General features: G+C 38.5%; 1 protein-coding gene across 1 annotated transcript in view; it reads left to right on the top strand.

The window, feature by feature from the left end:
- EVC2 (EvC ciliary complex subunit 2) overlaps positions 1-6937 on the top strand; it is a 75301-nt gene extending 68364 nt beyond the window's left edge. Inside the window, exons 20-23 of the mRNA XM_086747202.1 lie at positions 3835-4028; positions 4912-5013; positions 5491-6302; positions 6417-6937. Of these exons, the coding sequence (XP_086603328.1) occupies positions 3835-4028; positions 4912-5013; positions 5491-5764 (570 nt within the window). The 3' untranslated portion in view covers positions 5765-6302; positions 6417-6937. The remainder of the gene's footprint in view (positions 1-3834; positions 4029-4911; positions 5014-5490; positions 6303-6416) is intronic.
- The last annotated feature ends 7451 nt before the right edge of the window (positions 6938-14388 follow it).

Raw genomic sequence — 14388 nt, 5'->3', positions numbered from 1 at the left:
TGTGAATCATTTTGAGGGGAACCCTTTCCCACGGGCCCTTGCCTCTTTTCTTAGCATTGCAGTTCAAAGACAGTGCTCTTTTTCTTTTGGAAGTGTTAATCATATTTATCACTGGACTGCCCAGGAGTAACCAAGTATATGCTGATTTTGAATATTCTTGTGGCTCACTTCTGTCCTATGGAGTTTTATAAATAAATACTAACATTCCTTATTCTATATTCCCCAAGATCCTACCACTTTGCGGGGGGGGGGGAGCTGGACATTCCTTTTCTGCAGCATAGAACCATGTTGCTTAAGTTGCTGACAATTTAGTTGTCTTCCTGTGATAGTTGTTAATTTTCTTTGGCACAGATACAGATTTCTGAACAGCATGGCATGTATTCTGCAAGTTGAGAGGTTAAAATCATTGTTTTGCAGATTACAGATGCACGGAAATAGAATATGTCATAATTTTCACAGTACCTAGTCCTCTTAGCACCCTAGCAAGTGAACAATGACACTTGGTAATTACAGATTTTGACATTTTTAAGACAGAGATTTAAGAGCATCATTGTCACCTCACTGCACATGAAAAACTACGTGCACTGTCAGTGTACACTTGGGGGACTGTGCTGTATGTTTTGTTCATAAGATTCCCTGAAGAAATAATTAATTTGTGTAAAGATGCATCAGATATACGATTTGGGGTTTTGTATTTATATTTATTCATATAAAGTGTAGCCCAGAGATGTTGTGGGACATACTTTATTGACATTCCGTAAAACTTACACGTACTGACCTGGCAGATATACAAAACAAAATTTTTGTTGTCAGCAAGTATAATAGTATAATAACTCCAACTAAAATTCCAAACCTGACTACTCTTCATTCAACTGTAAAGAAGTGTGTGCTTAGTAGACTAGTAATTTACTGAGGCTCACAGTGTAACGTGTTCCTACTTTTAGATGTGCTCATCCTGTGAGCTGATATGGGAATTGATTTTAAAATCTTTTTTCCCCCTTGTTTTCTTAGAATTTATAGAACACATTATATTGGCAAATATTAGAAAACTGTAGCCATTATACCTCTGTATCTTACACTCATTTTTTTTGTTTAAGAGGATTTTCCCCTTTAGACTAGTTTTCAGAACTGTGGATGCAGCCCTCTCTGGAAAACCAGATGAGTTTTAGTTTCCTACATTTTGTGTGTCAGCTTACATCCCTATGGGTGCAGATCTAGGTCAAGAAGAGATTTGCTTGAATGATAGTGAGTTTGGGATCGTAAGCCTCTGGCTGAGAAGTTAGTTTTAAGTAAGCTCATAGCTATAGCCCCAGGTACACTAGTTGCATTTTAAAGACAACAGATGATGCAGGCAGACTGTCATGTGGAAACAGCACAGGAAGCCTGAAACACAGCATGGGTCGAGTTAATTGATTCTTGCATTAGTTGTTTAAATACACATTGCTCAGTCCAAATACTTAAAAGTAATTCTGCTGCTTGTAAACTACGATTCATACATTCCTATTTTTATTTTGGCCAAATTCAGATAATACAATTGAGGTTCTTGCAGATGTTATGAAAAAAAAATGAATTCCTAATCTTTGTGATACCTTACCATATAATATACCAGAAGAATCACACTCATCCCACCTGAATCACATTCATACCACAGCTACCTGTCCGTAGCTGTGGGTGTCTGAAAGTGCTGCTCGCTGCTGGTGCGTGTTCACACGTCAGCGCTGCCTTTGCCGTACGTATGCGAGATGCACCTGGCCGGTGCAATGTTGACAGCATTGTGCACCTTGCAGAATGACTTAATAGTGGATTGTGCTGTGTTAGAAAAACATTAAGGGTTGCCTCTCAGTCCAAATCATACTTGATGCAGAAAGGCAAGGGTCAGAGTGGAGGAAAGAACAATTTAAAGAGGAAACTATTACAGAGGAAAGCAGTACTGAAGTCATATTTCAATCATATGCCTGTAAGTTACTGAGTTAAAGGTCCTGAGACCATTTAGCCAAAAAGGGCAGAATAAGTCACAGACATGGGTCATTTTTATTCTCACTTAAAGGTGTTTCATGTAAGTTTCTAGAAGAAGGGTTTTTAAAGACCAAAAGTACAACACAATCTGTATACAACTATAGAAATTAATTACGTGTCTGTATTAAGATTTAAGCGCTTGTTTGTGTTCCTCTCCAGAGAAGAATAAAATAATTTTTTGCCCTACATACCCTGAACAGACATCTCTCTTACCTAGCTTTGGTGCCTCTTCAGGGTTAAACTACTGGATATTTTAGATACCGTGTCGATTTACTAATCTCTCATAAATCTTAGGATTTTGTCTTGTTCATTGTAGTATCTCAGTGGTTTCTATGGAGAACCTGTAAAAACACTGAACAGCCGGAGAAACTTTGGGAAGTGGCTAGTTTTCTTGCCTTTTGGAGAGGAGTTCTCTGCTTGGAGAACAGTTATGGGAAAAGGAGATTTTTGAATGTCTTTATTTTGTGTGGCTGTCTAAATTTGGGTTAGGGCTGCTTTGGGGCCAATTGCTTTTGTTTGTTTTTACATGGATTTAGCAGAAAGAATTGTCCTTTACAAAGTATACTTTTCATGAAATGGCTTCTTTGAAAGAAGATTCACTTGGTACAGAGATCTCCTAGGTGCATTCACTCCTCTGAAAATTCATCATGCAAGAAAGAGACAGAGTTCAAACATCTGCTGTGACGTCTTGAATCCACTGTGGACATAGAAATTGGCTGTTATACTGCATGGTGGGACTTTGTGGGTTTTTTATGTGACATGGGCTTTATAGTCATCTCCTCTGTCGATGCTTATAGGGGAGTCTACAGAGCAGAGGTGACTCAACTGTCATGAGTCATCTCAAACATTTGGCACGTTTTAGCTAACTTTGGCTACCTGAGATACATTTATGATTTGAGTAGATTACAACAGCATTTTTTTTCTGGCATGCTTTGAGGCATTTAACTTGCTTTAATTTGCTCTATTCTTTCTTTCATGTAATTCTCAGTATATTGTAGACTTTTCATATTTGCTACACATGAGAAATCCACAGAAACAGCCCTGAGGACACAGTAATTTCTGCAGCAGAGCAGAAGATAACAACGGGGTTTTGGTGTTTGGAGGGGAGCAGGAAATGGGGCTGGTTGATTGTCTAGGGATCAACTAAATTTGAACATAGTCTATTTGAACACTATGTGAGTATGCTTTACCAGTGACCTTGGGCCAAAAAAGAGAGGGCGTTTGGAAAGGAAAAAACCAACCAAAACAAAAACAGATGTTTCCTTTACCTCTTAACAAATGTTACAAGCTGTTCTCTGAGCTTGTCACAGAATCTGGTGTTAAGATCAGTGAAGTACTGAACCATGGCAACACGTAAATGTTGTCATTAGGTTTCAGAGGCTATTTTTCCCCCTCTGATTTTACAGACCAAGGAATGCCATATCGCTTCATTGCTACCTTGAAAGGATTTATTTATAATAGAATCATAAATTAACTAAACCTTACATGCTAGAGTATGATTGCATTATGATTTTTCAGACCAAAGGGCATTGAGTACATGCTCTAAGCATATATGCTAAGAGCAACTGGTTGTTTAACATTTGCATGGCCTATATCCAGAATGAAATGGAAAACGCTAATATATGTTGGGCCACTGCAAGAAGCAGTGAACATGGGACTATGGCCACTTGACACCAAAACTGTCACCACTAAAATGATTTTCAATAATATTTTTTGTTTCTATAAGGAATAATTCTTTAATTATAGTAATTAAAATTTGGTAACACTTTTTTATTTTCAGTGCTAAATTTATCTGTTTTCTACTCATTAATCCTCCAGGAGCTCCGACTGACAGGTTACTTAGCTAAGCTGACAAGGGCACCAATGGGAATGTTGCACAGGATCCTGAACTTGTTGCTGCCCTCCAGCTCACAAAGTGAGGTTCTTTCTGTCCTCGATTCCATCAGTAAATATTCAGATGGTGTTGCTGAAAGTGACAGTAATGCAGATGAGTCTGGCAGCTCTAAGAAAAGGTAGGTGTGATATTTTTTGGTAGACTATTCCAAGAGAAAATTATTGGTTTACATGTGTATGTATTTACTGGACAGCAACAAAAAAAAGAAAAAAAAACACAGGTGCATAAGTTTCCTTTTGAAATATTCTGTAGGGTAAAAATACTTTGAAACTGTTAGCTTATTTCATGAATATTTTAACTATAATAAATTGACTGATAAAGAGTTAGTTTTATTACTTTATGAATTAAATGGTTATTTTATAGATTTATAAATCTTATGCTTATAATTTTCTTTGTTGACTTTAATTGCAGTTCATTGAAATATTTCCCTTCCAGCTTTTTGTATTTATAATGTTCATAGCACGCCAGATTTGAGGTGTTTGTGGCTCCTAAAGATATAAAGGAGATCCTCCTTTCTAATAATGGAAGTTTGAACCTTGCAGATGCCTGTCCCTTTGTACTTCTTTACTAAAGTGCCTAGTGACCACTGTTTTTCCCTTTGCTCTCAGAGACAGGTAGTTTCCCAGAACCTTCATCCCTCCAGTTTATCCCCATTAACACCAGCTGAATAGCCGTGCTATCCAGGAGAGGTGCTCCTGGACCCTCTCTCCCAACTCCCTGCCATGATATGGGAAGGGGAGAAAAGCAAATGTTGTGGCACCGGGCCCTCTAATTGTCTGATGTGAGTTGTCAAGGAGCAGATAAAGGTCCTTGGGACCATGCCCTGAGATGTGACTTTAGCTGATTTGAATGATTTGTGGCAGGGCAGCAAAAATACTTGAATACTAACTGTATTCATGGTATTACTGTCGTGGATTTGGTAGCTAAAATCAGAAGGGGGAGGAAAGTGTGTATATTTGGGGATTTCCTGATGGGAATTTTTTTCTTTCTTACTCCTTCAGGAAGGACCAGGAGTTGTGGCAGGCACTGGAGAACAAAGTAAGGCAAGATCTGATAAATGGGAGTTTAGAAAAGATCCCTTCTCTATATGAGAGAAAAGACAGGTAAGGAGAAAACAGGAAGAAACATACATGTTTTTTTTATACATCATTTCATCTCCAAAGGTTCTTCTTATATCTGTTAGAAATCAAAAAAGAAGTTCATAAATATACATTTTCTGACACTGTTCTGCTGTTTGGTGCTTCTGTTTCCTACAACGTATTTACATACAATAAGCAGTAATAGTCCATGCCTAAAAAGATTTTTCTATATATATCCACAAAATTCATACATTTTTCATGTATATTGCTCATCTTCTCTGTGGTTATTTATTTTAAGGTTACCTTTCTGTATGCAGTTTTGTATCTCATAAAATGATATGTAAATTATTGTGGATTGGAATGGAATTAGAATTCTGTCTGTTGAAATGTGATTTGTCTTTAGCTTACAAAGTCACCACTTCTGTGTCAGGATATGATATAGGAAGTTATGCTTCTTTGCCAAAGCATTCATTTTTCAACTAATTTTTTTTCATAATGTAGCTTGATAAAGAAGAAACAACTTGCCCTCTTGGAAAAAGCATCATCAATTCATCTTGGATGTTCGCCTACACATCATTCCATGGAACAGTCTGATCCATCTCTTTCTTTGAACACTGCAACTGCTGAAGCCATAGAGCTATTAGACACAGGGGAGAAGGTATTTTTGTTCCGTGAGCCGAAAGTTCCAATGTTTTCTTTGCATAATTCTCCAAGGAAAAAGAAAAAGAACTTTCTTAATTCCAAAAAGGCTTCTTGTGCAAATATGGACTCATGAGGGCAGCTTCCATTCAAAGTATCAATTAGGGAAGAGGAAGTTATTTAAAATTCAGTAAAATCATGAGGAAAAAATGATGTGTGCAGTCTAAATAATACGTGTGTTGTTTTAATTTCATTTTTTTACGTTGTAAATAGCTGTAATTTTAGAATGGTGCAGTTAGCAATGTGCATTGTGCATTTTTAAAATTCTTGTCAGTGTATGATGCAGTAGATGAAATATGGGTGTTTTATGATGCACATTCTGACAGACAGGACTTAGTGTTCCTTCAGTACATTTTGATAATTTTTGCACTGATTTTATGGTAGCTGTATTTTCATAATTTGTATAGAAAGGTTATTTATTTTATAAAGTAAGTACTGATTTACTATTCTTGTATTTATGTATTCATGTAATAAGCTGTGGTATCGCAGATGACATGAAGAGATTAAGTGGATGACCCGCAAGTCTCTCTGTTCTCTGATTTTCTGTTGTTCTAGATAATTCACTGTTTAATGTTATATTCTTAATAGGCTTGGTTATTACTTCTGCAGTCTGTGTTCTACAGCGATAGCTCATAGTCTGCATCTTCAGCATATGCATACGTACTTAGCCTTACCTCCTGGAGTAACTTCAGCTTTTTGCTACTGTTTCTACGTTTACTTCAGTTGAGCTATGACTGTGGCCACAGTTTAAAACTGTGTTAAATATTTCCAACCTGTTACAGCCTTTTTCTTGGTGAACCAATATCATCACACTTGCTCAGTAGAAAAGGGAAAAATGTAAATGGGCATGTAATACCTTCAGAAGCTTTTTTGATTGCAGTGCTGCAACAGTCACAATTTTAGGTGGGTATTTTTGAAGTTCTTATTCCTGATTTTCTCTAAATTGATAAGAAGATAATTTTACATTTCAAAAAGGGTTAATTTGTAAACCTTTGTAGTTGGCAGAAAGAAGCCTGTAAATATGAACCCTAAAAACAGGAAGAAGAAAAGGCTGATTAAAAGAAATGCATGTGTGTTTTAGTATTTCATGATACTAAAGCCCATTTTCAGGTTTTTTGAACTGTATTTGCATGCTGCACTCTGAGGGTACTGTGATCATATATTTTGCAATTTTTCATCGATGGAGTTTCTATATCTTTGTATTAATAGGGTGCTAATTTCCCTTTGAAAATTAAAATGTTACAACATGCATATGTCTGCAGTTGGCATCTATTCGAAGTGGAAGAAAACATTTTTTTTTTTCTCCCACTTCCCCTGACAAGTTTAAATATTCATCCCACAGTAAACAACAATTAGTATTTCATATCACTATTAGCATTAGAAACTGTATGCAGTAATTAGCCTGATAATCATACTTATTTTTTTATTGCATTCTTCAGTCTTTCCATAGAAGTCGTCACTCTCACAGAAAGAGGACTCTATCAGAGCTGTGGGAGTTCAGAGTCACTACATTTTAATACATCTGGTACATCATCCCCGAGGGGTGGGTAGGTAAAGGTAGGGTCTGTCCTACCTCGGAGGTAGGTCAGAGCTGTATACTAGGAGACTCTGGTGTTTCAGAAAGGGATTTGGCCCTATGCAAGAAAAGCCAACAGGAAAACTGGAGCTGTGCTGGAGTCTGGAGGGAGTGCTTGAAAGCTGAAGTGCCTTCTCTCCAATGTGAATCTCTTCCAAGATTTCTTCGCAAGCCCAAACTCTAGGCTGTTATAATAGAAAAAAGAAATGACAGTACTGGTCACAGATAAGACACTGGGGCCAATAGCTTTAATCAGCTGTAATAATACAATGCAGCATCTGAATATTGATTGCAATATCAATTTATTATCCCTAACAGAGGATCTGTATGTCTAATTTGTAACTCTCTCACAACCTCAGCGCAAATTTGAGGCAGCTCAGTGATTGTAACTGTTCTACCAGGGAAAGTCATGCCATGCTATGAATCTGTTTAATATCATGCAATACATATTTCAAGAAATGTCCAGATCTTAACATCTCTTGTGCCTTATGAAAGAAGTGCTACCTACGTAATAGCCCACTTCAGTAAAGAGTTGACTTCCGTTCAGCTTTGAGTAGTTCAGAGGACACACGAGGGCCAGCTGTTGTGTGCAGTTCTGTGCGTGTACCATAGGTATTAGCATCTGTATTTCACAGTTGAAGTCTTCCAAGGAATGTGTGCTGGACAAACCATTCAAATTAAGCCCATTTGGCTTCATGGTCATCAATAAAATGAGTAATATAAGGCCAAATTCTTCAGGATTTTGAACATTATCCATATGGGGCAAATGTTCTTCGTTCTCACTAAATTAACATCAGAAAGGGACACCTTAGAGTCTGTCTGAACCTCCTATTTTAAACAGATGTAGCCAAATGTTGTGATTTAACCCTAGCTAGCAAATAAGCCCCACATAGCCGCTCGCTCACTCCCCTCCAGTGGGATGAGGGAGAGAATCAGAAGGGTAAAAGTGAGAAAACTCGTGGGTTGAGATACAGGCAGTTTAACCAGTAAAGGAAAAGTCACACTCACAACCAAAGCAAAACATGGAATTCATTAACCACTTTTTATCGGCCATCTCCAGGAAAGCAGGGCTACATCACAATAACAGTCACTTGGGAAGACAAACGGCATAACCCCAAACGTTCCCCACTTCCTCTTCTTCCCCCAGCTTTACATGCTGAGCGTGACCCCACATGGTGTGGGATATCCCTTTGGTCAGTTGGGGTCAGCTGTCCTGGCTGTTTCCCCTCACAGCTTCTTGTGCACCACCAGCCTCCTCGCTGGTGGGGTCGGGCAAGAGGCAGGAAAGGCCTTGACTCTGTGTGAGCCCTGCTCAGCAGTGACTGAAACAGCCCTGCGTTAACACTGTTTCCAGCACAAATCCAAAACACAGCCCCCTACAGGCTACTGTGAAGAAAATTAACTCTACCCCAGTGAAAACTAGCATACTAAATTAAAAGGATAAAATTATCTGGTAAGGGTGCTAGTATCATGCTCATTGTAGAATTGGAACTTCAAAGAAATGCCTCACTGGTTTAGCAGCTTTTCCTCTTGATTTCTCCTTTCTATCTGTATAATGCGTTTTACTGAGATCTGAAAGTACTGGAAATAAAGGACCCCCTAATTAATCCCAAAATTAGTTGTGTTCCCCTGGAAGTCTATTACTTCTCATCTTGTTCCTGACCGTTGACAGGCTCCTTGGTGTTACCATTTGCCCAACTTTCTGCTCATGGTGTTGGGTATGAAGAACCACGTAGTGTTCATCAAAGCAGAGGTATGCATTGGCAGGGGCCAAAATGCTAGTGCCGTATAAAGACTCAAAGAAAACTATTTTAAGATGCTTCGATCCTTTAAGATTTAAGATTAAATGGGCACTTACTGCACTGTTTAAAATTCTCAAGGTCCCCAGTGTCCGTAGATTTAAACAGTCTCAGTATCCATATGCTTCTGGACCTGTGCAGCTATTTGCAATGAGGTGCATAATTATTTTCTACTGTGTCATGTTATGATCCTGTTGTTCATTTTGTATGCTGTAGTTTCCTCATGAATGCTTTTACTGAAATCTAATTAATTTGAGTAATGAAGTTCTTCGCTACATCTCTTAATAGCGGTTGTAACAAAAATCACAGTGTCATAGGTAATAGCGTGAAGCCTGCGTAGTTCCCTTTAGAAAGGGTAGGATTTTGAAATATTGTTCTTCTCTCTGTATTTCTGGCTTGGCATGTCAGAGATACAGATATTGGATTAGCACACAAAAAATGTTGCTTACTCAGTTGTTTAGTTTAACTCTAAAATCAAACTTTCATTTAAAAGATTTCATTTTAAAGGTTTCTTTAATAAAAAAGGATCTCACACAGTGAAAAATATCTTCGAGTGGACACAAAATGTTGCTCTGAAGTGACTGAGCTGAAAATGTTTCCATGAAACAAGTGAGTTGAGATTTCCTACAGTAAGTTTCTGTTTCATTTTCCTGTCCTCAGCATTATTAATTATTATGAAGTAGAAGACACATGCTAAGCCTCATGAAGAATAATTAATACCAAGAATGAATGACTGGATATTCTGCTAGAGGCTATCAGCATTGTAACAATCATTTGTAAAGAAAGTTTATTTACAATCAATTGTAAAGAAAAATGAAAGTACATTTATGGACCTGGCATTTCACTACAAAAAAAAAGAAAAAAATGGAAGTTAAAGGATTGACATTTTTGTACAATTAATTGTTATGTTTAATAGGTAATATCTTCACTTTTTGCTATTGTGGTTTTGGTTTTGGATTAATTTTTAAAGTGCCAATATCTCTTTAATAAGGCCAATTCTGCAAAATTCTTGTCTGCTTTATTTGAACCTGGGGAAATCATGCTGCTTTCATTCATTATCTTGTATTTACCCAGCTACTATTTTAACACCTTTGTTTCTTCTGGGGAATGTTAAGTTTTTATGCTGTTATCTTAATACAACTCAGTGCCAATAAATTGCACTGCCTTTCATCAACAGCTCTAGCTTCCCCAGAGCCTGGCAGCAGGACTTTCAAAGCAGCAGATGCCAAGTCCGCTCGCTTAGCTGACCTAGTTCCCCCTCTGCCCTGTGTGGAAATATTTCGCTGCTGTGCTGGTGTAACTGGTGCAGACATAGGTGTACCAGCATAAAGTTTATTTTCCTTACTGGATGATAAAAGCTGTATTGTTGCAGGCTGTTGAGAGCTGTATGAGAGTTCGTACAAACTCCTGCACCAGCCGAGAAGTACGGTGCAAGTGATGAACGTTATCCTGCTATCAGAGTGCTGCAGGTGAGACCCAGCCATTGCCACCTTCTGCTTCTCCACTCAAGTCCTTTTCTGCAAAACGGCTGGCAAAGGCCACTAGCTCAGGTCTTGCCTGCTCTCTTTCCGTACATTTTCTTGCCATTCAGAGGGAGCAAGGTAGGGAAAGTCAGGCTCAACACTTGGGAAAGACTGTACAGTGTGCTCACCATTTGCCTTTGTGTTGCAGAGAAGCTGTGATATAAATGGTCCATTCGTGAGAGCTGATAATGCCCATCTCTGTATTTGAGCAGTCTGTCCTTGTTGGTATCTATAACCACTAGTTATTTTACCCACCTCAGCTGTATCAGGAAGCTTGAGAGCCACGTTTACTGAAAGCAATTTGTTTTCCCCGAGATGCAGACATTCCTCTGGAGAGCAGGAGGCAGACATTTGGTTATAAATGCAGAAAAGTGAGTTATATTTGAAAAAAGTCAGCTTCTTTGGAGCATGTTCTTCAATTATGACAGAGAGGCTACCTGCAGAAAAGAGGCTATGTATTTTCAGCCACTGTTGTTTGAAGGAAGATAACTGAGTAAGAGAATAAATTAAAACCTGGAAGTGGCAGATACCACTGTGAGCTAAAATAGCACTCAGAATCCGAGGGCAGAGCTTGGATAAGTTTGAGCGTTGGTGTAAGGCATTAGTCCTTGATTTTGTGCAGTTGAGAGTGACATGTTGTTACAATATGTGAATGATTTTGTAGTTGCTTAACTGAACAAAATTATCCCTATGCAGAGTGTTTCAGAAGGAGAAAAAATTACTTTCAGGAGCATAAATTGAAAGGCGTGTAGTGGTAGGACAAGGGGTAATGGTTTTAAACTAAAAAAAAAAGGGTGGATTCAGACTAGATAGAAGGAAGAAATTTTTTACAATGAGGGTGGTGGAACACTGGCACAGGTTGCCCAGAGAGGTGGTGGATGCCCCATCCCTGGAAACATTCAAGGTCAGGTTGGACGGGGCTCTGAGCAACCTGATCTGGTTGGAGATGTCCCTGCTCCTTGCAGGGGGGTTGGACTAGATGACCTTTAAAGGTCCCTTCCAACCCAAATTATGCTATGATTCTATGATCTTTGTGTACTGTAGAAACTGGGTTATTCTAGGTTGCATTATTGAAAAGGGTCTCTTTCAAAGGAATCTCTACTTCCCCATCCTTATATCTTGGAGAACATTGAGGAGAAACCAGAAATTACAAGCTGTCTTTGAAAGTTTGCTGGTTCAGGTATTCAAACTGTCTAAAACAATAGGAATGCCCCATATTCTTTCTTGTAATATTTTTTAACCAATTATCTGTTCTGCTAATGAGCAAAAATTCTCAAAATATTCAATATAAAATATGTTCTTTTTTTGCTACTCCTATATAGTGATTAAATATTTCCGTGCTCTGAGTTTCTCAGATGAGAAGGAATAGAGTAATTCAATGACAGTTTTAATAAAAATAGTTCTTTTCAGAGTATTTTTTTCCAAAATTGTAAGATATATTTTTCTCACAGAAAAAATTGTTTCCTTATGAAAAGATTTGTCTCTTTGATGACTGTTTTTCACCAGGGAACAGAGAAAAAGCCATATTTCTATCCTGAAAGCTGTGAGATTGGGCTCACGTCCTTGCTTTGTCCCAGGTTTCCTTCCTAAACCTCCCTTTTTCCAGGACAATATATAAGAGATTGTGATGCTCCCTGACTGGTTCAAATACATGTGAATACTTACATAATTATTACCATTATTATTAAATATTATCATTTTCCCTGCAGTTGTATGGTTAGATGATGGTTTGATGGACACTGAGTAGCCTTGTGGTTAGCTGGTGAGCTGCCCCTGGCTGACTCTGTTTTGGTGGGATACTGCACACTGCTCTTCTGCACACACCTTTCAAGAAAAGAACCTCCCAAGCCCCCCTTACCCTCCTGCCCAGCTAACACACAGTCTCGCCAGGAGAACAGGAGATTTGAGGTCTTCAGAAGAGTCTTTCCCATACTGGTATATTTCATCAACTTCATATAAATCCTGTACAGTATTTCCCCCTTGCCCATAGGTTTTTACAACAGGATAATGTTGCAAACCACGTCTCTTGATTAATCACCCATGCCAGTCTCAGCACCATACTCTCCACATATCCCCAATGGCATTACGGTCTGTTCTCTTCAGACCGTTCATTTGGCTGGTTAAAACCTTAAATTTTTATCTTGTCCTTCAGTGTGCTTGTTGCCTTTCCCGGTTTGGTATTGTTCACAAATTTACTAAGAACAGTCTTCCTTTCATCTTCCAGGTCATTAGTAGAAAGAAGTGGAACATCTTCCAAGTTTCAGTAAAAGAAGACAGAGTTATTAGCAGTCATAATAAAGTAGAAGGGAAGTGAGAAGTAATCCAAGACCTGAACTTACACCATCAGCTCGTGCCTGCAGAGAGGCAAGTTCTAGACAGAGGCTGGCGTACATTCGTCCTGAAGCGTACGTGACAGTCCGTTTGATTGCAAGGATACTACAGCATGAAACAAGTCATGCTGTTCTGCAGAGAGGGAGGAGAAAGATTTCTTTTTTTCAAGTACTGTATAAAGTACTTAGTATGCCATGTTTAAAAAAAAAAAAAAAAAGGAACAAACAAACCAGGATTATTACAGAACCTATCAGTATATTTTTGCAGCTTTATAAAGATACAAGCATTAGAACAAAATCTAGAATAATGCAACTCTTTCGTAGAAGAAAAAAAGCCGCAACTAACCAATTCAATTTATATAAATGTTGTATTCGCAATTCTGTTAACTAACTTTTGACCTTATTTGTATAACAAGCCAACATGCTGTTAACCAGATTATCTTGTTGATGGGTTATAGTACTTTTTGAAGAATATGTTCTTGGTTGCAGAGATACCGGAAGAAATGAGGTCCTGGGTTCCACAGAGGACCAGCTCAGACAGTGATGGCAGGGAAGAGCTGTTTCTGCAGTTAAAACCTGTCAGCACCGACAGTACAGTGCTGATCTCAAAGGGCTACAGCACTGGGAGTAAAACACCTAAGGAAGGCTACAAGCTTTTTTGCCAACTCTTTTCATCCATATTTGGTTTTCAGTCATGAGTGAGTTAAACCAAGAAGCCAGTGTGAAGCCCAGTGGTGGATAAATAAAGATCTAGGAACCGAGGCCCCAGTGCACTGCGTTTCACTTGTGAATGAAAAAAACAAGTGAAAAATCATACCAACACTGGAACAAGGCAGTTTGCAGCCAATTGCTGAATATGCAACACAGTCTCTGTGTTGTACTGTGGCTGCTGAATAGCACTGCAGTGGGCGAGAGCATCAGCCGTTCCTCTCCTCCAAACCAGGCACAGAAAAGCCGCGGGTTCAGCAAATTTCCTGTAGGCTTTTGATGTGAAGCAGGAAGCTGTAACACTAATGCAATGTGTGCTGACTAAGATCTTTAAAAGCATCCTGCATGTTGCTGTCAAGAGTGAAGTTATTTTCTGATACCGAGCCTAGACTGTGGAACGAATAAAATGAGATTACGAAAAAACATTATTCTGAGAATAATTATATTGCTGCCTTTGTGTGTGTATGTTTGAGAGGTTTTCTTCCTAACTGTAGTGTATGAAGAGAGCACTTCTAGTATTTGGAAATAATATTTGCCAAGAACATGTGATAAGAAAAGCTCTATAAATTTTGGGGAGAAAAAAAAACCCCGCAGAAATGACCATGCATCTTCCTGTCTCCTCCAATTTTTATGCATATAGTTCCTTAAAATCAATAATAAAATTATTTACATGAATAAAGACATCAGGATTTGGTTAATACAACCCCTATGCACTGCGGTTCAGTGTCGTGTCGGACTAGAGAGTAATTCAGCCTGGCACAAAA

Source organism: Chlamydotis macqueenii, chromosome 4, assembly GCF_036417535.1.
Source record: "Chlamydotis macqueenii isolate bChlMac1 chromosome 4, bChlMac1.mat, whole genome shotgun sequence".
In the NCBI taxonomy this organism is placed as follows: Eukaryota; Metazoa; Chordata; class Aves; order Otidiformes; family Otididae; genus Chlamydotis; species Chlamydotis macqueenii.
Note: the sequence above shows the minus strand (reverse complement) of the source record. Positions and strands in the feature narration are given on the sequence as shown.